At 55.0% G+C, this 25,921-nt stretch overlaps 1 protein-coding gene across 31 annotated transcripts in view; it reads left to right on the forward strand.

Moving 5' to 3' along the window:
• EPS15L1 (epidermal growth factor receptor pathway substrate 15 like 1) overlaps positions 1–25,921 on the forward strand; it is a 106,439-nt gene that overhangs the window by 46,167 nt on the left and 34,351 nt on the right. For 24 of the 31 annotated variants that reach the window (XM_060416221.1, XM_042249721.2, XM_042249722.2 and 21 more), the window contains 9 exons: positions 2,136–2,293; positions 4,015–4,171; positions 4,430–4,515; positions 7,244–7,316; positions 15,486–15,647; positions 16,379–16,576; positions 18,551–18,715; positions 23,264–23,387; positions 24,278–24,328. In XM_060416221.1, coding sequence (XP_060272204.1) covers positions 2,136–2,293; positions 4,015–4,171; positions 4,430–4,515; positions 7,244–7,316; positions 15,486–15,647; positions 16,379–16,576; positions 18,551–18,715; positions 23,264–23,387; positions 24,278–24,328 — 1,174 coding nt within the window. The remainder of the gene's footprint in view (positions 1–2,135; positions 2,294–4,014; positions 4,172–4,429; positions 4,516–7,243; positions 7,317–15,485; positions 15,648–16,378; positions 16,577–18,550; positions 18,716–23,263; positions 23,388–24,277; positions 24,329–25,921) is intronic. The other 7 variants (XM_060416222.1, XM_060416223.1, XM_060416237.1 and 4 more) reach the window with 1 other exon arrangement.

Consider the following 25,921-nt stretch of genomic DNA (forward strand, 5'->3'; position numbering starts at 1 on the left):
GGAAGGCCCCGCTGCGGTGACATCTGAGCTGACACCTGAACGATAAGAGGCTACCCGAGGACAAGTGCTTGGCCAGGCTTTGAAGTGGGGACGTTCCCTGTGTCCTTGAAACAGGAAGAAGGCTGGGACAGGGTGAGCCAGGAGATGGTGAACCGGACTCAGAGAGGTGGGGCTGGGCCCAGTGGCTTAGACTTGCATGAGCTGCTATTTTCCAAGACCCGACGCCTTTTTAAAAACTGTCTAGTTATTTCTGGTTGGGCTCAGTGTTGGTGCACGCGGGCCTCCTCTAGTTGCAGTAAGCGGGTCACGGCTCTTCATTGCGGTGCTCAGGCCTCTTCGTGTGGAGGCTTCTCTTGTTGGGGACTGTGGGCTCTAGGTGCACCAGCTCCAGTTGCTCCACAGCGTGTGGGATCTTCCCGGATCAGGGATCGAACCTGCGGCCCCTGCATTGGCGGGTGGATTCCTAGTCACTGTACAACCGGGGAAGTCCCAGACCCAAGACCTTGAGTCTGCAGAATTCTTGCCAAGAATTCTTAAGTACCACGGGTTAGGCCATGTGTGATGTGTTTCACTGACAAGGGAGCAGGCGAGGCTGAGGTTGCTGATGGGGGCAGCCCGCCCCCTGGTGGTCTGGCGGCTCGCCCCAGATCCCAGGAGCAAGCTGCTAACCCCGCCGGCTACATGGAGTACTGCTGGCCATGGTTGGGCGTCAGAGGTGGGGGTGTGTGTGTCTCCTTCCCCAGGAATAGGGGCAGCTTGTGGAATCACAGATATGAGAGCAGGCCTCTCTGTGGACCCGCAAACTCCATGCCTCCCCCCTCCCCGATCCCTGCTACTTTCCTCATCCCTAGGTGAGCAAAGCCCTACCTGGGCCCCAGAGGGCCAGTTACGGGGCCCCGACCCCATGTCTCCTGCCTTGGTAGGTGAACTCTTCACCATTGAGGCACCAGGGAAGCCCTGCCCTGGCCCTGGTGGACCCTGGCATCTCCCCTTCTTGTGTAGGACTTGAGCAGGTGGTGTGAGGAGAGATCACACGTGTGCTGGGTGACCGACCACCGAAGTCAGAACACCTTGCTGGGCTCTCAGCTGCGTCTGCCGCAGCAGGGCCCTTCGGGGTGCTGGGTTCCCCCTGGGTGATGGTCGTGTTCCTCTGAGGCCCGGGCTCCCGCACCAACACTGTGGACTCTGCGTGCCCACCCATCCCATGGGCGCAGTTTGCACATCAGCCCCCCTCACTGCGTGGCAGTGCCTTGTGTGTGCTGATGCCTCCCAGGGGGGTCTGCTGTGTCTCAGGGAGTGGGCTCAGGCTCAAAGGAGGATGGAGTGCGGGGTCTGCAGCTGCGGGCCGTGAGGCTGGCCCTGTGGCAGCAGAGAGCACCCGCAGGTGGAAGATGGGGGCCGGGGAGCCTGGCCTGGCCGCCAGGCCGGTTCTCGGGAGACAGGCCTTACAGAACGAGTCGTCAGGAGGGTCCTCTCTGGTGCGCTTGAAGCCTCCCCCTGGCAGGGGTTACTGGCTTTCCTTGTGTCCCAGGCAGCGGGGTGGGCGGGCTGCTGGCAGATAGATCTGCTAGACCTTCACCTTTCTCTTGGGACAAAGGTTCAGGGCGCTGTGATGGGGTTGCAAGAGGCACAGACGGGCCACTGGGTGAGACTGACGGAGTCAGCATTCACCTTTCTGAGCCTCAGTTTTCCCGTCTACAGACCAGAGATCCTGTCTGCCCGTCCGCCTCACGGAGGGTCTTCTGCTGAAATGAGCATGAGAAGACTTTAATAGTGTGATATCTGTAGGTGATAAAAAGCCTGAGGATTTTTTAAAAATAGAAGCTTATTTCCTTATTTTTGGCTGTGCTGGTCTTCATTGCTTTTCTCTCGTTGTGGAGAGCAGGGTTGTAGTATGCAGACTTCTCTCTGGTCGCGGAGCGCAGGCTTTAGGCGCGCGGGCTTCAGTAGTTGCGATTCCTGGAGCACAGGCTCAGTAGCTGTGGCGCTTAGGCTTAGCTGCTCCGTGTCACCTGGGGTCTTCCCGAACCAGGGACTGAGCCCACGTCTCCTGCGTTGGCAGGCGGATTCTTTGCCACCGAGCCACTTAGGGAAGCCCCAAAGCTTGAGGACTAACTTCTGAAAACCCCCTTCAGCCAACAGTAAGCTGGGTGGTGCCGGTGGCGGACAAGATGCGATTTGACGAGATCTTCCTGAAGACCGACCTGGACTTGGATGGCTATGTGAGTGGCCAGGAGGTGAAGGAGATCTTCATGCACTCGGGCCTCACCCAGAACCTTCTGGCACACATCTGGTAAGGGCGGACAGATGGACCTCTGCTCCTCAGCACTGGGGGCCTCACTGGCCCTCCCGGTGAGGTCTGGGCTGCGTGTGGGCAAGGCCGGCGCCGGCGGCTGTCAGGGCCGAGTGCGGGCCCGTCCCCTGTATTCCATGTGTGGCCACGCAGTCTCCGCCAGCGGGAAGGCTTCCTGTTTTGTCACTCTGGGGAGCTCGGGGGCGATCTGAATGGCCGGCGCCAGTTCTTGCTAGTGGTCCTGCAGCTTTCAGCACAGCCACTGGGGCTGCAGGCGCTCGATCCCGACCCCGTGCGGGTGCAGTGCGCAGTGAGGACGCCGAAGGCTCCAGCAGGGCCACCTGGGCCTCGGGGCTGTGGCCACATCCCTGAGAGGCCCTGCCCCATGAAGGCCAGTGATACGGGGGTGGGGAGAGGGAGGCTCCAGTCTGCACCTCAGGACCGGTCGGTCACGGAGCCATCTCCACTGCCTGTTTCCTCCCGGGCCGGCAGGACAGTCTTCACAGCCCTGGGATGGCCAGCAGTGTCAGTCACTTCCTAGCTTTCTTCTCAGAGGGGTGAGTCCTCCCTTAGAGGGCTTAACCTGGGAGCTGTAAGAGAATTTCCATGCAGCTGGAGGGATGAGGCCCTCCCAGCAGAGCTGTGACATTCACTGGGAATGACTGGGGAAATAACTGTCCTTCACAATAATTGAGAGATGGCTGTATTGTGACGCGAGGCCCCAGCCGAGAAAACAGGCTGTCCCTCCTCAGGGAGCACATGCCTCCCGGTCCGTCACTGGGGGAGGCCCAGTTCCTGGTGATGACTCGGGTGGCCTGCACCCTTGGGTGCTGAAGTGCCTGTGAACAGGATTCAAATTATGGCCTGATCATCATGTAAAGGAAGGTAATTTATAACATGGATCTTGACTTGTAAGGGCCGACCCATAAATGACGCAACAAAATCACAGATATACTTGGGTTAAAGGAAGACCTGTGGAGGGGATGGCATACAGAGAGTGAAGTCCAAGGACAGGAAGAGCGAGCTCTAGACTGACCACTGGCATGCTGAAAGACAGTCTGGGGTTGTCTGCAGGTGGCTGGGGGCATGGGAGGGGGATGCGATCAAAGCGGAGATAACATGCCAGGAAGGATGCAGGGACCGCGTGAGGATGTGGGCCTGTCCTCTGCAAGTACCCAGGGAGCCTGTCAGAACAAGCAGAGCGATGCCGCCCTAGTGCACACGGACAGAGCAGCCCCAACGTGTGGGCTGGAGCCCCTGTGCCTTCAGTGACGGGGAAGCGGGGCAGGCCGGAAAGACGAGACTGCAGATTGAGAGCCGCTGTGGGCTGGGCGTGCTGCGGGACTGGCTCTTGCCAGGAGAACCGGGAGAAATAGTTGCACTTCAAGCTTTCCTGTCCTGCCCTTGAATGGGAGCAAGAACAAAGATGCCTTAAAACCAGCCTTTAATAGAGACACTTGGTGGGATCTCGCCCAGCCCTGTTGGCTCCTGTTTGGGCCCGAGGCAGTTCTCCAGCCGGGAGAGGATCCCCCTCCTGCCTTGACGCTTGGGTTGGGGGCTGCTGTGGTGGGGGACTGCTCTTCAGTAGGAAAGGAAGCGCAGCTGTGGTCTGTTGTTTTCAATTACCGTCACGGTCCATGTTTCAGAAGTGTGGGTTCCTTGTACTCAGAACCGATGCTGGTGCTTGGGATGTGTAATCAGCATTGCCATGTTTCTCCCAGGGCCCTGGCTGATACGAGGCAAACGGGGAAGTTAAGCAAAGACCAGTTCGCGTTAGCTATGTATTTCATTCAGCAGAAGGTCAGTAAAGGCATCGACCCCCCTCAAGTCCTCTCGCCGGACATGGTGCCGCCCTCAGAGAGAGGCACTCCCATCCCGGTGAGTAGCTGCAGGTCCGTTCACTCCCAGTCGTTCCCCTAGTGTTCGCGGCGCTCCCCTCAGCCCGCCACCAGGTGGCGCTGGCAGGCCACCCAGCCTTTGCCAGGGGCCCCGTGGGGTGTGTCTGGACCACCCAGATGGTTTCCAGGTTGGGGGCTGGAGATGAATGATTTTACACCTCATTCCAAGACCTGTTGCCCTGCTGTCTTAGGAGGTCGGCTTGCTGGTTTGTCATCCTGTGTCTGAATTTGGTTCCAGGACAGTTCAAGCACTCTTGGCTCGGGGGAGTTTACCGGTGTGAAGGAGCTGGACGACATCAGTCAGGAGATCACCCAGTTACAGAGGTAGGCTAAAACGCCCCCTTCCCTCCGATTCCAGCCTGCTTTCCCGGGTTGCTGCTGGAAGCAGCAGAGGCTTGTGGACGACCTCTCCACTTGGCCATCATGAGTTTGTTCAGCAGGAGCAAAGGGACACAGATTCTCCCAGGTTCCTGAAATGACTTAATGAGCTCAAGTCCTGAGCTCCTCAGTGGGAGCCAGCGTGGGGTGTGGGGTCTCCAGCACTGAGGGCACCCCATCCCCTCCGCAGGAAGGCATAACATCCAGACATGTAAAGCAGCTAGTCTCAGAAGGCGAGACTGTGACTTAGGAGGAGCCACTGGACGCTGTGAGAGGCCTCGTGTCCAGGCTTCCACCTTCGCTCCCAGTGCCACCCGCATACAAGGGCTTTGGCGGCTGTGTCTGTCCTCTCGGCGTCTGGCTGAAGGAAGACCTCTCCTTGCAGTGTGCCCTGTGGCCCTCTGTACAGCAGCATCCTCTTACCAGCTAATTCTGGGGGTGGGGGGGTGGGGCGTAGCCAGCTAAGGACCAAGGGCACCTGCCATCCACCAGAAAGTGAGTGTTTCTGGGCCGAAAGTGGAAACCGTGTCACCTTGCCAGAGCAAGTGAGGCCCTGCTCACAGCTGGGTGCCCCTCGGGCGTGGCTTGCACCCTGAGTGGAGCAGAGCTCTGAGAGGCAAAGGCAGCTGAGACTCTGTAAAACACCAATTGGGTGGATACCCGGCTGGCTGCTCAGCTCAGCCTCGGCTGCCTCCTGGAGCCAGATTCTCTCCTTCGTGCTCAGCCCAGAACATGGCTCCTGCTCTGCCCCTGGCTCCCTGGGGCCATAGTTCCAAACCAGAGATCAGTGCAGGCGGCCTGGCAAGGCCGGGAGGGTCTGTGAGGATGGAGGGCTAGTTTCTTAGCGCCAGGGTGAGGCTGTTAATCAGGCGCGCAGGTAGAGGAGGGAGGGGGCCCGCTAACACGAGGGTTGGAGTCCGGGTGTCTGAGTCAGGCGGGGACTGCCTCTGCACAGCTGCGCAGCCTCGGGCAGCCTGGAGCATTTCCCGGTGAAGGTGGGAGGCGAGTGTGTGTAGAGCAGGTGTTTGCAGGAAGCTGGCCTGCGTGACCTCGAGAGTGACCTTCAGGCCTGTTGCCTGGGGGTGTGGTGAAACGGTGCCTCTCCCCGGAGATGGGACCCAGTCTAATGGATCTCAAGGGGACGTTGTATTGTTAGGTGGTCCTTAGACCTGTGGGAATGAGCATGCAAGCTGTCACGGTGGTTTCGTGTCCGACCTGGCGACCCAGAGGAGGGTGTTGTTGAGCGGGTGCTGGGTTCCTGGCAGGGGAGGCAGGGTGTGCTGGCCGTGTGAGGTTTCCGACCCGGAGGCAGCCCCTTCAGGCACTTGGTCCTTTCAGGCTGCTATAAAAGCCGCCCCGGCCGGAAGGGGCTTAAGCAGCAGACGCATAGTCTCCTCATCATGGAGACTGGGGGTCCCGATGGAGGTGTAGACAGATCCAGTGTCCAGTATGGTGTGTCTCCTGACCCACAGACAGCGTCTTCTTGGGGTGTTGTCACATGCTGGAGGGGTGCAGAAGGTCTCTGGGCTCTCTTGTAAGGGCGCTAATCCCCTTCCTGGGAGCCCTGTCCTCATGACCCAATCACCTCCCAACGGGCCCACCTCCTAACACCATCACAGGGGGTAAGGGTTTCACTGTATGAACTTGGGAGGGGCACACAAGCCTTTGTCTCTCAGGAGAAGAGCCAGGCTGGTTGCTTCCGGGGGTGGGGAGCTGTCTGCAGCTAAGGTGGCAGACAAGGCCCCAGCAGGCACCCGGTGTGCGCAGCGGCCCACCACAGCCTCCTATGAGCAGTAGCCAGGCTCAGAGACCCTCACCCACTCCTTACGACCAGCCCTCTGGAGTCCCTGGCCCACTTTGTGTCACTCTGGACTCGACCGTGGCTCCCCCGCTGAGCTCTGCCTCCCTGTGCCCGTTGACAGCAATGTTTTGCCGTCGCATTTTCCCCTTGCAGGCTGTGTCCTCAGTCCTTCCTGGTCGTCCGTTGTGGGACACTCCACCCCCTTTCCTTATCCTGTTGGATTTCCCTCCACGGTGCTTAGGTTATGTGCGTTCGTGTGTTCACCTGTCCCCGGTGAGCTCCTGAAAGCCGGGCCCCTTTCCACGTGTCCTCGGCGCCTGGTCTCCCGAGAAGCAGGAGCTCACCATTCATGGGCAGGTGCACCAAGGACTTAGAGAGCGTGTTCATTTTCTCTTGCTGTTTATGGAATGGCTTAAAACAGCACAGATTCATTCGTGCGCAGCTCTGCAGCTCGGGAATCCAGGAGGGCTCAGCTGGGCCCCTGCTCAGGGCTTCACAGGGCCAAGTTCAGGGTGCTGTCCAAGTTCCTCAGAGCTGGAAGTCTGGGGCCTCCTTTCCTGCTGTATGTCGGTGGGGCTCATTCTGCTCTGAGGGGCGGCCCTGTGCCCCTCTCCTGTGACCCCTCCATCTTTAAAGTCAGCAGAAGCGCGTCCAGCCCTTCTCACCCTGGGCGTCACTCCAACACCCTCTACTTTCAAAGGCTCACGTGATCATGCTGGGGGCCAAGCCTTGTGGCATCCGCAGGTTCCACCCACACTTGGAGGGGAGAGGGTGACTAAAGGCAGATGGTCGTTGGGGAGAAGTGTGGGGGAGGCGGTCAGCTCGTTCCTCATGCCCTCTTTCTGTGCTTTCACGGACTGTTCACACACACAGAGAGAAATACTCACTGGAACAAGACATTCGAGAAAAGGAAGAGGCAATCAGACAGAAAACCAGTGAAGTACAGGTAAGCACGCGGCTGGCTTTGGTAGGATGGCCCTTGTGTCAGGTGTGGTTCAGGGGCTCCCGGCAGGGGTAGTGGGGCAGGGCAGGGGGGCAGTGTGGCACTCATTGGAAGCTCAGGCTTTTGGGGATTTACAGGTGATTTATTTTGAGTTTCCTGTAACTGTAGATAGTGGATTTTTTTTAAAGAAAAATGAGATATTCATGTAACGTAGCATCCGTTCTTCTGAAGTATATAATTCAGTCATTTTTAGCATATTCTTTATATTGCTTAACCATCACCTCTGTCTAGCGCCAGAACATTCCCATCTCCCCGAAAGGAGATCCCATCACCGTTAGCAGTGACTCCCCGTCTCCTCCTCTAGCCCTTGATAAGCTCTTTTCTGTCTCTATGGATTTGCCTGCTGTGGACATTTCGCAGAAAGGGAATCATACTACTTCCCATCCTTGATGTCTGCTTTCTCCCACTTAGCCCGAAGTTCTGAGGATCAGGCAGTGCTCTCTAACCTGTTCTCAGGATGGCCCTGCTTGAAGAGTCCCCTTGTGGAAGGTGGTGACGGCGGACACTGGCGGTCTGAGTTGTTTTTCAGTCGTTCAGTTGTGTCCGACTCTTTGCAACCCCATGGACTGCAGCACGCCCAGCCTCCCTGTCCCTCGCCGTCTTCTGGAGTCTGCCCAAGTTTATGTCCGTTGAATCGGTGATGCCATCCAATCATCTCATCCTCTGCCACCTTCTCCTTTTGCCTTCAGTCTTTCCAAGCATCAGGGTCATTTCCACTGAGTTGGCTGTTTGGGGTCTGAGTGCCAGGGCTCAAATCTGGCTCTTCTTAGCAGCTGTATGCTTTTGGGCTAGTTATATAACATCTCTAGACCTTATGCAACGTTGGTAATGAGTGTTCTGCTCCTCCAGGCAATGGGCTGGAGCCCGGGATCTGGCAGGCGCTCACCCGTCTGGGCAGAGTGAGGCTATGCTGGAAACAGTGGTCAGTGCCTGGGAGCTGCACACTTGAAGACACCTTGGTTCCCAAGATGTCTCAGGTCTGAATGAATAGAGACTGGCTCTGCCACCAGGGGGAGACGTGAGTTGTCTGTGTGCCCCCTCACCCTGAGAATGCGTACTGCTGGGCCTGTTGGTCTCCCTGCAGGGCGTTTGAGTGCTCTGCGCTCAGAGCTGGGGGAGAGGAGTGAGGCGGAGCAGTCAGCACTGTGGCCCCACCGTGGCTCTCCTGGGGGACTGCAGGTGCTTGGCTCAGCCTCCTGGCCTCAGTCTTCCCGCCTTCCTGCCGGCAGTGAGGAGCAGCGTCTGGTTGTGATGTGCGGGCACCCTCCCACCACCCTGCAGTGGGTGGCTCTTTCTGGGCCGCCTCCTAGGGCAGCGGCCTGAGCCGGGCCAGGGGCGGCAGCACCCGACTCAGTGAGGCTCAGGGGTCTGGCAGCACTCTATCGCCCTCCCCCTCCCCTGTCCCACGAGGGCTGGGGGATGTCGTGAGACACCCAGCGGACAGACGGCGCGCAGTGCCTGCTCACCAGGCAGGAGGTGTCCTCTGTCACGGCTTCCGTCTGCAGGTGGGGTAGGGTGGGTTCTCACTGATTCACACGCTGCAGTGTCCAGACACTTCTTTCCTGGCTTCTCACTCTGTACACGTTGGCGTCGGGGGTTGGGCCTTAGATGGTCCCCTGGCATGTTTTGGATCGGAAGGCAGGGAACAGCCTGCCTCTGTCGTCGTATTTTTTTGTTTTGCTTTTTTCCTCAAGTAAGCTGCATCATGTCTGAGGCCACGGGTGAAGGGACTGTTTTTCTGGGTGTTTGCTCATTCTGGTGTATTGCTGTCACCTCAGCCCTCCCGTATCACTCACCCTCCACCTTGTTTAGTGCAGGGACGCTGGTCTCATCCCCCATCTCCCCTTGGCCCTGGCCCAGCCAGCCACAGGAATGCCTGGCCGGTCCTCCTTCTCTTGTCTTTGTCACTCTGTACAGGGTTCTGTCCCTGGGGATCTGGGTGCTGTGATGTCCTTGAACTCCTGGGAAACCAGTCCCCAGGTCTCTGACGCCTGCTCCTGGGCGATTCTGAGAAAGCCGTGGGTCGGTCTGGTGTCTAGAGGTGCTTTGGTCTGCACAGCAGGCTGCATGAGGGCCCCCAGAACCTCGCTGCTGGGCTCTGACAGCATACTCCTGCAGCCTTTGAGATGTGGTGTGTGGTGGCCCTGTGCACCCCCATGACCCCTCGGAGCTGGAGCGGGGCCAGCGCCCGCCAGGCCAGCTCCTGCTGCATGGGAGCCTCACTTGTGCTCAGACCAGGACGGGGCTCTACTCTAACGAGATGGCAGCTCCCTAGGCAGTGACAAAACACTTTATTTATTCAGGCCATGCCGTGTGCAGCATGGGGGATGTACTTCCCTGGCCAGGGATTGAACCTGTGCCCCTGCATTGGAAGGCAGAGTCTTAACCACTGGACCACCAGGGTCCCCTCAGAACACTGTATGTATTAAAGCTCTTTTGTGAGAACCAGGTTTGGCTCCGGTTCCTGTCGCCTTTTCCCAGATGGGTTTGGCCAGGAGATTGTATGTCACGCCTGCCAGCATGGGCTCCAGGGTAGGGCCCAGCATTGACTAGGAGGCCTTGGTCCTCGGGCCAGTTTATGTTTGGTTTTAAGCAATGGGAGCTTCAGCTTCGGCCCCCGAAGGCCTCCCCTTCCCCCTCCCATCTGAGGGGGTCTCTCCATTTCCATGCCTGTCGTCCTAGTGAGATCCTGCGGCATCTTTGCCTGGTTTACTGTTCTGTTTTGTGTTTCTAACAACAGCTTTATTGAGATGTAACTCACATACCTTATAATTAATCCATTTAAAGTGTATAATTCAGTGGTTTTTAGAATGTGCACGAAGTTGCACAGGCGTCCCCACAGTCAATTACAGAACAGTCTCATCCCTCCAAGAAGCAGCTCCATACCCATCAGCAGTCCCCAGCCCTTCCCAGGCCTTGGCATCCTCCAGCGTACCTCCCGCCTCTGGCTCTGCCTCTTCTGGGCGTTTCCTATTCACCAGTAGCACCACTCATGTGCCGTGGGCCTTGTATGTCTGGCCTCTCTTCACTCAGTGTGGTTGCCAGGGTCGTTCCTGTTGTTGCCTGTATCAGTGCTTCGTTTCTTCTTCCTTTTAAAGATTTATTTATTTATCTTTTATTGGGTTTTTATTCTGTATTTCATTTATTTGTTTTTGCCTATGCTGGGTCTCCGTCGCTGCGTGTGGGCCTTCTTCAGTTGCGGTGAGCGGGAGCCGCCCTCTAGTTGGGGCGCACGGGCCTCTCCTTGCGGCGGCTTCTCCAGCTGCAGAGCGCGGGCTCTAGGCACGCGGGCTTCAGCAGCTGCAGCTCACAGGCTCCAGGGCACGGGCTCAGCAGTTGCGGCTCACAGGCTCCAGGGCGCGGGCTCAGCAGCTTCGGCTCACAGGCTCAGCGGCTGCGGTTCACAGGCTCCAGGGCACGGGCTTCAGCGGCTGCTGCGGCTCACAGGCTCCAGGGCACGGGCTCAGCCATTGCGGCTCACAGGCTCCAGGGCGCGGGCTCAGCGGCTGCGGCTCACAGGCTCCAGGGCGCGGGCTCAGCAGTTGCATGCACGGGCTTCGTTTCCCTGCTGCATGTGGGACCTTCCTGGACCAAAGACTGAACCCATGTCCCCTGCATTTACAGGCAGGTTCTTTGCCACTGAGCCACCAGGGAAGCCCCTTCATTTTTTTTTTTCAAATAGCTGAATATATGCTTCATTGTGTGGCTGCACCACACTGTATTCATCTGTCCACCAGTTCATCGCTATTTGGGTTTTTCTGTTTTTTAGCTACTGCAAATGATGCCACTATGAATATTAACGTGCAGGCTTTTGTGTGGACCTGTGATTTCATGTCTCTTGGGTATGTATATCTAGGAGTGACATTGCTGGTCACTTGGTAACTCTGTGTGTAACCCTTTGAGGAAATTCCAGACTGTTCTCCAGAGTGGCTGCACCGCCTCTCATTCTCACCAGTAGTAATGCAGACGGATGCCAGTTTTGCCTCACCCTCGCCGACACTTGATGTTAGTCCTGTTTTTTTTTAATAGCCTTCCTAGTGGGTCTGGAAGGCTATTAAAAAAAGGCATTGTTAACATCAGGTGTCGGCGAGGGTGAGGCAAAACTGGCATCCGTCTGGTGGAGAAGGCGATGGCACCCACTCCAGCGCTCTTGCCTGGAGAATCCCAGGGACGGGGGAGCCTGGTGGGCTGCAGTCCATGGGGTCGCTAAGAGTCAGACACGACTGAGTGACTTCACTTTTCTCTTTTCACCTCCATGCATTGGAGAAGGCAATGGCACCCCACTCCAGCGCTCTTGCCTGGAAAACCCCATGGATGGAGGAGCCTGGTGGGCTGCAGTCCACAGGGTCGCTAAGAGTCAGACATGACTGAGCAACTTCACTTTTCTCTTTTCACTTTCATGCATTGGAGAAGGAGATGGCAACCCACTCCAGTGTTCTTGCCTAGAGAATCCCAGGGACGGGGGAGCCTGGTGGGCTGCCGTCTATGGGGTCGCACAGAGTCGGACACGACTGAAGTGACTCAGCAGCAGCAGCAGTGGGTCTGGAGTGGCATCCCATTGCCCACAACGCTTCCCCTGATGATGGTGAGCATCTTACCGTGTGCTCATTTGCCATTTGTATATCTTCTTGGAGAAAGCCAACTCATACCCTTTGCCCATGTTTTATTGGGTGGTTATCTGCCTTTTTGTAGCTCAGTTGTAAGAGTTCTTTATGTTTTCCAGATAAATTCTCTTATCAGATATATGATTTGCAAATATCACGTCCCCATTCTTGGGTTGTCTTTTTGCTTTCTTGACGTTGGTCCTTCGAAGCGCAGAAGTTTTAAATTTTGATGAAGTCTGGCTTATTTATTCCATTTTTTGCTCTTAAAAAATTTTTTTTTTATTTTTTGGCTGTGCCATTCGACCTGTAGGATCTTAGTTCCCCAACCGGGGATGAATCTGTACCTTCTATATTGGAAGTGAGGAGTCTTAACCACAGGACCCCAGGGAAGTCGCTACTCTTACTTTTGGTGTCATATCCAGGAACCCATTCTCAAATCCAAGGTCACGAAGATTTACCCCGCATTCTCTTTTAAGAGTTTTGTAGTTTTAGCTGTTAAATTTAGGCCTGTGATCCATTTTGAGTGAATATTTGCGAATCGTGTGAGGTAGGGGTCAAACTTCATTGTTTTGCACAAGGAGGGCCAGTTAGATCCTTTTCTTGAAGAGAAAAGATTGCTTTTTTCCCCTCGCTCAATTGTTTTGGCACCCTTTTAAAAAATCAATTGGTCATAGACATGTGGGTTTATTTTTGACCTCTCAGTTCTGTCCCACTGATTGCTGTCTCTCTTTATGCCAGAATCACACTGTCTTGATTACTGTTGCTCTGTAGTAAGTTTTGAAATCGGAAAACGTGCATCCTCAACTTCGGGTTTTTCCAGGCTGTTTTTTCTGTTCTGGATCCCTTGCATTTCCTTTTGACTCTTGGAGCCTGCCTGTCAGAAGACGACTGGCATTCCAGTTGGAATTGAACTGGGTCTGTAGGTTGTCTGGGTTTTTTTTTCTGTCTTGTCTTTGCTCAGATACCTCCCCCACTCTGACCCCAGCATCCTTCCTCACCAGCAGCTGGCAGTCCGTCTTCCTCTGGGCTCCTGCACGACGGCTTCTGTGTTGCAGAAAGAGGCCCAGGTTCCTTGACCCCCCCGTGACACAGCTGCTGGGTCTGACGCTCCTTCCTCTTGTCCCCCCGCCTCCGCCGTCGCTTGTCCTTCCCTCGGATGCGGCAGGCCCACGTTTCTACTCTGCCACCAGCCTTCTCTCAAACCGTGTGATTTCATCCCTTCTAGACTTGTCCCTCTCAAGGTCTGTTCCTCCAATTAGAGGTCAGGGACAAGGAGACTGGGGAACAGAAAACCCAGTCCGACAAATAACTCAGAGATGTGCTTTGGTGGACAAAGAGGAGCGAGCCATGACTTTCTGTCCTCAAAGCAGGGAGAGGGAGGGACTTCCCTGGTGGGCCAGTGGTAAAGAGTCTGACTTCCAGTGCAGGCAGTGCAGGTTCGATCCCTGTTCGGGGAACTGAGATCCCACAGGCCGTGGGGCAAGTAAGGCCAGATGCCACAGCTAGAGAGTCCGCGCACAGCCTCAGAAGATCCCGCATGACACACCTAAGGCCCGACGCAGCCAAACACATGGATACGCATTCTGTAGATATTAAAAAATCAGGGAAAGGGAGACCCTGCACCTCCTCTGGGTTGTGTTCTGAAATGACGTCAGCCTCTGGCAGCCCCAGCCAGTCCGGGGACCGGTCTCACCACTCCTGTCTCCCCAACACCCCAGCGGCTCCCTCGAGCCCAGTGCTCCCCTCGAGCCCGCCGCTCCTCTTGAGCCCGCCGCTCCCCTCGAGTCCTGCAGCCTCTCCTCGAGCCCGCCGCTCCCTCGAGCCAGCCGCTCCCCTCGAGCCCACCGCTCCCCTTGAGTCCTGCAGCCTCCCCTCGAGCCCAGCGCTCCCCTCCAGCAGGCTCGCCTGGAGCCCGCCGCTCCCCTCGAGCCCTCGAGCCCGCCGCTCCCCTCGAGTCCTGCAGCCTCCCCTCGAGCCCGCCGCTCCCCTCGAGCCCGCCGCTCCCCTCGAGCCCGCCGCTCCCCTCGCCGCTCCCCTCGAGTCCTGCAGCCTCCCCTCGAGCCCGCCGCCCCCCTCGAGCCCGCTGCTCCCCTCGAGTCCTGCAGCCTCCCCCATGCTCAGGCTGCCGTCGCCTTGTCCTCGACCCCAGCTTGAGTCCGCTCCCCGCCACCACTGCTTCCTCGTGCCAGCCTCAGGCCACACTCTCCCTTCCCATTCCGTCTCCTTTAGTTCTGTACCTTGCAGGTAGAGTGACATTCACCTGGCTGAAAATAAGACAGCGACGCCTCCTACCCCCCCCCCCCCACCCCCTTCCCCCCAGAGGTGCAGTCCGTCAGCCCCCGCGAGGCCTTGCACAAAGGTCTTGTGAGTGTTTAAGGAGAGATGTCTGTGCCTGTTCTTGCCTTCCTGTGTGCACAAGTGTTGGTGTGCCTCGCGTGTGCATGCTCTGCCGCGTGCCTTGTTCTTTTTGCTCTGTAACTCGGCCGCGGGGTGAAGTGCCCCTCAGGGTGCGTTGTACTGAAAGTCCAGCCAGCTCCGCTTGGAAATTTACATTGCTTTCAGATTTTGCCATCATAGACAGTGCACGTTTTCACACTTGCCCTTCCACCTCTAGGATCCTTCCCCTAGAAGTCTTAACAGTCAAGTCCGAGGACACCTGCAATGGCTGTCTTGGAGCCAGGCTCCTCCCGCTTGGAGGAGCGTTAGCGGTCGGAACCGTCATGTCCTGCTCCCGTGTTCGGCTATCCACAGGGCCTTCTGGCTGCAGAAGCCAGTGGCGTCTGTGGTGTGGCACGTGGCCTCTGGTGCCCTCAGCCTGCTCTCCTTTGATCCAAGTGGAGCACGGCATCCCCTTCTCTTACAGGCCCTCTGCGGCCCCCCACCTCCTCTTCACCTTCCTGGCTTTTCCCTGGCTGCCACCTGCTCGTCCTATGGGTCCACTGAAGTCTGTTTCCCCTGGGCTCTTACCCCACGGTGCAGCGTCGGTCTGGTCTCCCCATGCCCCTGCGACCCTGACCGACAGCACCCAAGCTGTCCATTCCTTCCTGGTCATTTATGTCTGACTGACGCCTCCTCCCTCCCGCCTCATGACCACCAGTCACTGAAGAGCTCCCCTTGCCAGGAACCCAACCCCTCTGCTGGTGCCTGGCCTCTCTCAGGACATCAGTAAATACTTCTGGGGGCCTTAGTGAGAGATGCAGCTGGGGCCGCCACGCTGGGACGTGTGCATTGTTTGCTGTGGTATGTGTGGTTCTGTAGGGCATCTTTCTATTTCTTGAAATAATTTTTATTACTTTTTGGCCGTACTGCACAGCATGCAGGATCTTCTGTTCCCCAGCCAGGGATTGAACCCTGGCCCCCTGCAGTGGAAGCGTGGTGCCCCAGCCACTGGACCCCCAGAGAAGTCCCTGGAGGCTGTCTTGGGGGCTCTGGCCTCGGCTGTGGCAGTTAGCTTGGATGTGCCCCCGTTTTAATGAGTCTCGGGTAAATTCATGTGACTCTTCCCTAGGAATTACAAAATGATTTAGACCGGGAAACAAGTAGTTTGCAAGAGCTGGAGGCTCAAAAACAGGATGCCCAAGACCGCCTGGATGAAATGGACCAGCAGAAGGCCAAGCTCCGAGACATGCTGAGTGATGTCAGGCAGAAGTGCCAGGACGAGACCCAGATGGTGAGTCATTGTCTCCCCACGCCCCCGGCCCAGCAGGAGGAGAATGCTTTTTAGGAACTTCCCAGGGCTCACCATGACCTTGAATCAAGGCTGAGACCTCCTACTGGTTTAGTAGAGTTGTTGAACGTGTCATTTGGGAAAGTGTCCAAGGATCTGTGGCCTGACCTCTGTCTTACCCACCTTGTCAGACATATAAGTGTGAACACCCCACCCTGGCCCGTGGGACACAGCATGCCCGTCTCACCTCCCCCAGGTGTCTTTGCCGCTTGACACAAAACAGGGAGGCTGTGACCTCAGCAGGTCTCTGAGAAGAGGGGATGTCAGCCTCAAGGGAGGGCTTCCCTGGTGGCTCAGAGGTTAAAGCGTTTGCCTGCAATGCAGGAGACCTGAGTTCAATCCCTGGATTCGATCCCTGGGTCAGGGAAGATCCCCTGGAGAAGGAAATGGCAACCCACTCCAGTATGCTTGCCTGGAGAATCCCATGGACGGAGGAGCCTGGTGGGCTACAGTCCACGGGGTCGCAAAGAGTCAGACACGACTGAGCAACTTCACTTTCACTTCAGCCTCAAGGGACAGACGGGTTGCCGATGCTTCTCCCACGTGTGGAGAGGGGTCCCTGTGAGGAAGCTAGGCGTCCACTTTTCGGGCTTGTATCTCCCTCCCTGGGTCAGCTCATCGCAAGAAACACAAACCAGAATTCTTCCTCGACGTCGCGTTTCATCTCATTTCAGATTTCCTCGTTGAAGACGCAGATCCAGTCTCAGGAATCTGACCTCAAGTCCCAGGAAGATGACCTGAACCGGGCCAAGTCTGAGCTGAACCGACTGCAGCAGGAGGAGACGCAGCTGGAGCAGAGCATCCAGGCTGGGAAGGTTCAGCTGGAAACCATCATCAAGTCCCTGAGATCCACTCAAGACGAGATCAGCCAGGTGCCTCCAAGGGGGCGGGTGGGGCAGGGCCTGCCACCCCTGGCTGGGGCTGGGCTGGGGCTAGGGTGGGATGGGGTGGGATGCAGCTTCTGGGGTCTCCTGCCAAGCAGGGTGGTGCCACAAGCAGGGCAGTTACGGAGGTGTGTGCGGCCGCGGTGCCAGCTGTCTGCGCTGCAGTAGGTGTCTCCCTGGCTCCTGCGCACCTCATTCACGTTAGATTCTCTCCTTGGGAGGCTTCGTTCAGCCTGAAAGTGAAGTGCTGAGAACCCCCAGCATATGTTCCCCCGTCATGTTGACTTTGGCCTGGTGGGGTCTGCTTTGCCTCACCAGCCTTCTGCTTCCCGGCTGGAGTGTGCATCGTTTTTGGAGGAGTGGATGCGGGCTGGCTGAGCACATGACGTTAACTGGTTTGAAGAGAGCCTAGGTTCAGGACCTGTCTCCCCAGCCTGGGTCCTTGCACAAACAAGAGGACAGAGTCCAGGATGCCTTCTGTCCCTGTGCAGCTCAAAGGGCGGCGCAGCGAGGAGGCCCCACCCCCTCAGGAGCTCTGCCCCTCCCTGGCCCTCTCTGGGGAGAAGGCCCCAAGGCCTGCAGCCGCTGCCCTGTGTGGAACGGCCAAAGGCCTCCTTGCTGGCCCTCAGATGGCCCACCTACACAGTGAAGGTTATGTTTGACCTTGGCAATATCAGAATGCACATCCATGCTTCCTTTCTTGACTGAATGTGGCTTTCTTTCTTGGCTTTTTGCCAGTTTACAGGCAAAAGTTGATTACAAACTCAAACCTCAGGGATTTGATAACATATATTGTGCTTTTTGGGACTTCCCTGGTATCTCAGATGGTAAAGAATCTGCCTGCCATATGGGAGACCTGAGTTCGATCACTGGTTTAGGAAGATCCCCTGGAGAAGGCAATGGCTACTGTAACTCCAGTATTCTTGCCTGAAAAATTCCATGGACAGCGGAGCCTGGTGAGCTACAGTCCATGGGGTCACAGAGTCGGACACGACTGAGCAGCTAGCCCCAACAATGTGCTTTATTGTTAATTAATATCTGTAGAGGCTTTTCCCACTCGGCCTTTTTGTTCTTGTTGCTCAGCTGCTCAGTCGTGTCCGACTCTTTGTGGCCCCATGCACTGCAGCACTCCAGGTTCTTCTTTCCTTTACCATCTCCCGGAGTTTGCTCAAACTCATGTCTGTTGAGTTGATGATGCCATCCAACCATTTCGTCCTCTGTCGCCCCCTTCTCCTCCTGGCTTCGATCTTTCCCAGCCTAAGGGTCTCTTCCAGTGAGTCGGTTCTTATTAGCATCAGGTAGCCAAAGCAGTGGAGCTTCAGCATCAGTCCTCCAGCCTTTATAAAATAGCATCCAAGACATAAACGTATGTTAGTGATAATAATGATGATATTAAACATGATAGCTACTACTTACTAAGGCCACCCTGCCAGACACTGCGAGAGGGCTCTTACTTATCAGTTCCATTTTGGAGAAGAGGAAACAGCGGTGAGGCCACCAGTATGCAGGAGACAGTTAAGATAAAGCCGGGGTCTGTCTGCCTCCACAGATTGCTGTCCTTTCCCTGGCCTCCCATGCCTTCTCCAGGAGCAAGGAGGAGCAAACGGGGCAATAAAAATCTCATAAAACGAAATGACTGCTGAACACCACTTTGAATAGGCAGTGAATCTGAGTTTTGTCCCGTTTCAGTTCATTCCGAATCAGCAAACGTGTATTTGAACACTTGCCTCTCTCAGGGACCGGGGATACAAAGAGGCTGCGTAAGGGCAGCCAGAATGGGGTCTCTCTCTCTCTCTCTCTCGGTTTATGACCAGCCTCAAGTCTTGTAAACTTGGCTCTGTAGACAGATAACTCAGCTATCTGCATGAATCATCTGGGGCGGGATGCCCTGAGAGAGAAATGTGTTGCCTGATGCATTCCGCCTGAACCCTCCTCCGTGCTAACCATGTCTTATTTGTCCAGGCCAGAAGCAAGCTCTCGCAGCTGCATGAGAGCCACCAGGAAGCCCAGCGCAGTCTGGAGCAGTACGATGAGATGCTCGACGGGGCCCCCGGTGTCAGCCTGAGCAACCTAGCAGACCTGAGCGTGGGTGTCTCCCTGACAGAGAGGGGCGGTTTTGGAGCCATGGTAAAGGTTGAATAAGTGTTTTCCAGTCCTGGGGTTGGGTCCCATGTTGGGCTCAAGAGAAGGCCCCTCCTGCTGGATCCAGCCCTCGCCAGCCTTAAGCCTATCCAAGTGCAGGGTGTTGCTCGTTTTTGCAGCTGCTCTGCCTCTTCCCCACCAGCCCTGCAGCCTGGCATCCTCTGGGACAGAGCCGAGGATAGGCCTGGATCCTTTGTGAAACCAGTTTGTGAAGAACTCCATCTTTGTGGGCTAGTGCCTCCCATTGGGAGGGCTTCCCCAAAATGGGACAATTCTCACACATTGTGAAACCCCACGTTCTCCTCATTGGGAGGATGGAAAAGTGTGTGTGTGTGTGTCCATGTTTCTACAAGGAGCACCTTGAAAAATCACAGGTGGAGATAAAGATCAAAAGGAATGGCAGTCAGCCCTTCTGGGGTGTTGCTGTGTCACCCACGAATTGGCCTGTCTCCTGAAATGTTGGTCACATTTGAAATGTCAGCACTTGGCTTCACGCCGCAGGACCCTGGGGGTCCTGGTGGGGGGCTGCTGGCATCCAGACAGTGTTACTTAGTCCCCTGTTGTGGCCAGAGTTCACTGCTGGGGCCCCGAGTCCTGGTGTGTGCTGTTTCCGGCTCACTTGGGCTGGTGAGGGCATCTCTGTGCTGCTGCGGGAGCCGGGGGGACACAGCTGGTCTCTAGTTGCCTTGTGCGCTGCCCCAAAGCCTTTGGCCGCACGCCCTGCACTGCCGTCTCCCTCTCCAGGCTCCTGCTCCTGGCCTTGTTCGCTCTGTGGATTCCTCCCCCTCCCCCTAACAGTTCAGCCTCTCTGTCTCTCTTCATGAGAGACTCTGGGCCTTTCTCGACGTGTCTCTTTTCTCAGTGGCCAAGTGCTCTGTCCCTAGGATTTACGGGAAAGCTTATGCCTGACTCTCCAGAGCGCTGAGAAGACGCTCTTGGTGTTCTCATCTGTCTCCCATCTCTGGCCTCACCTCCTCCCTCTGCCATTCACACATTCCTCTCCACTTGGAAAGGGCAGACGGATTTCCGTGTCCGCTCCAGGGCCCACTTAGGCAGCTTCGCCATCTGAACAGAGACTGTGAACGGTGCTCTTTCCTGCGCCACCCGAGGCGGAGTCTCCTGCTTGAGTGTCTGTCTGCCTCAGCGCGTGTGTCCAGCTTTACAGCCTTGCTCCTACTTGCGCCGTCTGTCCAGGTGCCCTCACAGCTCTCGGCTTGCCCGTTCCATCTTAGTTCATGGGACAGCTCACTCTTAAATTCTGTCGCGCAGGCTTTGATAAGATGGGTTTCCTTGGATAAAAAGTTGGCAGGGAAGTGTCATTTGAAAAATAGGGATTCTCCTCCCCCTCGGGCCCCCCGCCCAGACTTTTTTGCCTTTATTTTTATTCATCTTATTACAGATGTTTACATGATGGTCAATCCATCTTGAAACGTTGACATCACGTGTTACATAGAAACCCACAACCATTGTTTGGAAGAAAAACTATATCTTGTTGCACAAATACAATCTTTAAAGCACTCACTTTTTGGTTTGTTTCCATTTCTTAATAAACACTGTGAAGAGGGCTTTTGTTCACTCCTGAACATTTCAAGACTGTTCCCAAGGAGAGGGAGGTCTCTTAGTTCTCTTCAAAGGGGATGAAAGCAAGGGGCTTAGTTTTCTGAGAACCAGTGTAACCAAAGAGGTGCGTCTAGAGTGTTTTAAGTCTGGACAGTTTTACGGAAGTCACTGGCTTTAGTGTTAGGCCCACGTGACTTTACTTTGTCCAAGATGGCAGGGTTCTGAAAGCCGTGTTTATTCCTTGTGTCTCATCTGCTGATAAGGGTGCTGGCTTCTTATCCTTGGAGTCAATGCTCAGCCAGCCTGTCTACTAGAGAGGAGCAGAATTCAGCTTCACCACAAACTCATCACAAAGGACGGGCTTGTCTGTCACGTTCAGCCCCTGGCCTACTGGAGCCACGTTTATTGACTCTTCAGAGCAGATGATTGAATAGGAATTTTGTAAACCTTAGCTCCACCTTTGGTAACTGGACGTCAGACACAATGGGGGTAGTGGCACCGTGGGAGTCGGCAAGGGCTATCAAACAGAGCTTTTATTTTCTCTTGAGAGTGCTGATTGCGCCAGCACACCACGCCCAGACCCCGTCTAAAGGGGTGGAATGTAGCAGAATGCCACCCTGATGCCCTTTCTGAGTTGTCACGTCTGTTTGCTGAGACGTGCAGAACTGAAGACTGGTCAGGGAGCTCCTCGTTCACGGTGCTCGCTCTCTGCCGAGCTTGGCCACCGCACTTGCACCTCCCAGGTGGGCGGATGGCTCCATGCTCCTCAGTAGGTGGTCAGCAGATGGTGGAGTTGACGGCGTCCTTGTGCCAGGGCAAATCTAGCTTTCTGCTCTGAACCTGGATTGGAAGCCCTCAGTGGTAAACGGTTACCCTAACCACGTGAATCCTTTGAAGGGGAGGGAGTGGCTGCCACCTCAGGCCAAGCAGTTGCTCCTGAGAGAGAGAGAGCAGATCTGCCTTTCAGTTAGGGGGATTGCAGCCGGAGCACCCAGGAATCAGTGTCTTCTCTGCCATCGTCCACTGTTGAAAACATTAAAAAAAAAGAAAGTACCAATTAGCAGTGGTACGTCACTGCTAATTAAAACCAAATAGAAGCTTCCATTCTATTTAGTTTTCCAGGTTGTCATTCTTAATTCACTGCTTTATCCAGGTGGTTCACCATCCCGCTCTCTCCCTGGAACAAATGCATTCCTTTCCCCAGGGCTGCAGGGCATTGATTGTCCTTGCTGGCCGCCTGGCTTCCGTAGATTAGGACTTCTGCAGCCTGTTGGTCTGTTTCAGACCCCCACTGCTTGCTGGCACAGGCACCTCATGGTAGTTGGCACCACAGCATCCTTACTGAGTCTGTGTGTCGTGGACTCGGGCGCTGCGCTTGGGGACGTCGGCACTCACTTGCCCCAGACCTGGCTTGGCTTTTCCACCTCGGGAAGCCCTGTGGTTGGAGGCCCCGGGTAATCTTTCTCAGGTAAGGAAAACTGTTCCACATCCGTCAGAGGGCAGGGGTGTTGGTCCATTCCTCGGGAGCCTGGGGCTTCTGTTGGCCTGGTACCTCTGAGACACATCCTGCTCCCTGGAGTCACCCAGCCTTGTTAGGACCCTCCCGTGGGCACCTCTGACGTCACTGCCCTGCATTTTCATGGAAGCCCCGGCTCTCTCATCATCTGGTCTCGGTCAGTTGGAATAATGGCTGAATTTGCCAGCCCCAAGGATGCTGACACATTTGCCAGATTCAAGGAGGATGTTGTGCTTTTTAATGTCATAGTGAAACCTTTGTGTTTTCACTGAGGGTGTGTCTTTCTGAACCAGAATATCTCAGTATTTCTAAACCAAGTGCACTGTTTTCCTGCACATATTGTGAGGTCCGTCCCCAACCCCTTTCAGGTACATTTTTCCACTATAAAAACTTGCTCTTCAAAAGCAAGTCCCCCCCGCCAGCCCCCGCTGATTTAAATATGCTGTTTGCTTCTACAAATAAGCACTTTTTAAAGAAAAAATGCAAAGTGCTCTGTATGCTCTAGTAGCTCTAACTGCATCAGCACGCACTTCCTCTCAGGATGTAAATAGCCCTCATGCCTCTTGGTGTGGAAACAGGCATTTTTAAAAATGCCCACATAGGCACATGCTCTCTGAGGAGGTGCATCTTTGAACAAGGATGCTTCGAGCTGCAGTTGTTAGAGGGACTTGTTACATTTTCTTTCTGACATTTCCAAAAATAGGACTTTTTTTCTGACACAGTGATATATTAAAAAATATTTTTGATTATGGTAAAAGACACATAACATAACGTTTACCATCATAGCCATCTTTCATCATACAGTTCAGTAGCATTAAGTATGTTCATGTTGTACAGCCAAGCTCTAGAACTTCTTCATACCCATTAAGTTCTACTCCCCATCCTCCTGACCACCTACTATTCTGCTTTCTGTCTCTCTGAATTTGATGGCTCTAGGGACTTCATGGAAGTAGAATCACACAGTATTTGTCTTCTGGTGACTGGCTTCTTTCACTTAGCCTAATGTCTTCAGGGTTCATCCACGTTGCGTGTGTCAGAATTTCCTTCCTTCTAAAGGCTGAATGATACTCCGTTGTATGGACATAACACACTTTGCTTATTCATTCATTCATCGCTGGATGCCTGGGTTGCTTCCACTCAATGATTTTTAAATAGACTTTCATTTTAGAAGACTTAAGGAAAAGTTGCAAAGATAGCTCAGAGTTCCTGTATAACCCACAGCCAGCTCACCCTGTTTTAATATCTTGTACATTTATCACAAATGAATGGACTGTTGTTGACCTTATTGTTAGCTAAGATCCGTCTTTTGTGGGTTTTTTTTTTTTTTAAATAAAAATTACTCTCTTCAGGGTCACATCACTTAGAGGGGAAAATACACCAGTTAGGTATAGAATTCTGTGCTTGGCTTTAAATCTGAAATAATGAAATCCCTGTCCTGTCTCTTCGCAAAATTACAGGACGATCCTTTCAAAAATAAAGCCTTGTTATTTAGCAACAACACCCAAGAATTGCATCCGGATCCCTTTCAGGCAGAAGACCCCTTCAAATCCGACCCATTTAAAGGAGCCGATCCCTTCAAAGGTATCTCATTGGGCGCCCACTTTGTCACTGAAAGGCTGTTTGTTTTGTGCCCCTCTGGGTTTTCTCGTGACTGGCAGCACCCTCTGGCATGGGGGGAGGAAACAAATTCTTGAAGCCTCACGGGCCTCTTGAATTTCTCACTTCACCTGGTTAACTGAAGAGCTGTGGTGTTGAGTCGGGGAGGGAAGAGCTCCACGCTCACTGTGACACGCCCACGTTCACAGGTAACTGGCTTGGCCCTGAGACTGCATCCACCTTGCGGGACTAAGATAAGTAGGCGTAGTGGTGATTATGGAGCCCCTAGTGAACAGCAGATCCCCACAGGCACAGTCTGCAAGGCCTTCCCACGCGAGTTCACCCAGAGCCACACACGAGTCAAGAACAACTAAGGATTCTAGAAACAAGATTTCCTAAGGTTTTTTTTTTTTTTTTTTTTGAAGAGCAAAACTATTTCCAAGAAGGCTATCAGTATTTTCCTGAGAAAAATGCCAGGGCAGGGAGAGGGCAGTGGGAGTGCCTTTCCAGTTAGAGACTTGGAGTGGAAGCGCCTGAGTTCTGAGAGATGACTCGGGCAGCTGCTGAGGCTCAGGTGTCCCGGCAGGCTGAGGAGGAGGCAGTTCTGGGGGCTCGAGTTCTTGGAACCCCAGTAAGGGGGTGATGGGGAGGGGAAGGGTGAGCTGAGCAGGGCAAAGAAAGAGAGTGAATTCAGGCTGGTCCTACATTTCCCCGCCGTTGGGCCCACGTTGAGTAGCCTGAGTTCCTTCCGTTTTATCTTCGTCATCCTTGCCATGATGAACTCCCTTAGCCACTGGCCACCCTTGCATTCCCACTTTGCTCTGCCCAGGTCATTTCCACCACAGAGCTGAATGGTTCTCTCTTCTCTAATCCAGGTGACCCATTCCAGAGTGACCCCTTTGCCGAGCAACAGACAGCTTCAACAGGTAAAAAAGCCTCCGTTAGTTAAAAGAAACATTCTGTGAACTGGTCCTCAGAATATTCCCATTCCTGGATAACTGATGAGAACCCACTGTACAGCACAGAGAACTCTGCTCCGTGCTCTCTGATGACCTAAATGGGAGGGAGATCCAAAACAGAGGGAATATATGTGTGGATAGATCTGATTTATTTTGCTGTACACCAGAAACAAACACAGCATTGGAAAGCAATTATTTTGCTGTTGTTGAGTCGCTGAGTCATGTCTGACTCATCATGACCCCATGGACCATAGCCCGCCAGGCTCCTCTGTCCATAGAATTTCCCCGGCAAGCATACCGGAGTGGGCTGCTGTGCCCTCCTCCAATAAAAATTTAAAAAGAAGAGTATTCCCATTCCTAGTTCAGGTTGAGGGAAATGGAGCAACCCCTTGCCGCCTCCTGTGCCGGGCGGGCTTCTGAAGGAAGCTGCGTCGTGCCTCCTTTCTCAGTCTGGCGCCCCTTCTGCCAGCCGCACAGCACGATGAGAACGAGAGCCCGAAAGCCTGATGCCAGACGACTGTGCAGACGCCCGGTCGCCTGTGCCCGCTGTGCCACCTGTGGTACCCGCGCCCGGTGTCACTTCCGCCCGCACATGCTCGGGGTGCAGTGGCAAGGAAGGACAGTGTCACTTTGCACGGAAGCCCCGCATCTCGGGCTTCCCCGGTGGCTCAGTGGTGAATCCACCTGCCGATGCAGGAGACAGGCTCAGTCCCCGCCTCGGGAGGACGCCACACGCCTGGAGGCAGCTAGCCCTGTGCACCACAGCTTCTGCGCCCATGTGCCCCAGAGCCTGTGCTCTGCAACAAGAGAAGCCCAGCACCACAGCCAGAGGGCAGCCCCCTCCCTACAGCTAGAGAAAAGCCCGAGCAGCAGCAGAGACCCAGCACAGCCAAAAATAAACAGAAGTTTTTAAAAAGATACTTAAAATTGGTACACATCATAGAGAAAGAAAGGCCAGCGTTTTGTTCCCTCTGGGTGATGGGGGCTCCTGTCTCGGTCGCCAGGCCTGTGCCCCGCATGAACACACTGGGCGTGGTGGTGTTGGCATCATGCTGCCTGTCTATCTCCTTTTCCCCTGCTGTTTGTTTGTTCCTCTTGGGGTGGAATTCGTGTGACACAAGCCTAACAAATGTGCACAGCACAGGTTAGCATCTTAGAGCCCACACACCGCCGGCCTGTGCTGCACACTCCACCCCCATGTAGTTCCAGAACGTCTCCATCACCCCAGAAGGAGGCTGTGGCTGCCAGCTCCCCCCACGCAGCCCCTGGCAGCCGCCAGTCTGCTTTCTGTCCTATGGACTTAGCCGCATTGTTTGTTTCTGCTGATTTTATTGAGAGGTGTGATGAACACACCACAGAACTCACCCATCTTGAGTGTGGGACCGGAGCGTTTCAGCCTGTGTGTAGCCAGATGAGAGGGCATCCGCACTGTCCCTAAAGGTTCCCTCCTGCTCCTCCAGCCCTGTGCCCCCAGATCTCTGGCAGCCACTGACTGGCTTTCTGCCACTATGGTTTTTCCATTTTCTAGAATTTCATGCAAGTGGTGTCAGTCAATCGGGG

This window comes from Ovis aries, chromosome 5, assembly GCF_016772045.2.
Source record: "Ovis aries strain OAR_USU_Benz2616 breed Rambouillet chromosome 5, ARS-UI_Ramb_v3.0, whole genome shotgun sequence".
Taxonomy (NCBI): Eukaryota; Metazoa; Chordata; class Mammalia; order Artiodactyla; family Bovidae; genus Ovis; species Ovis aries.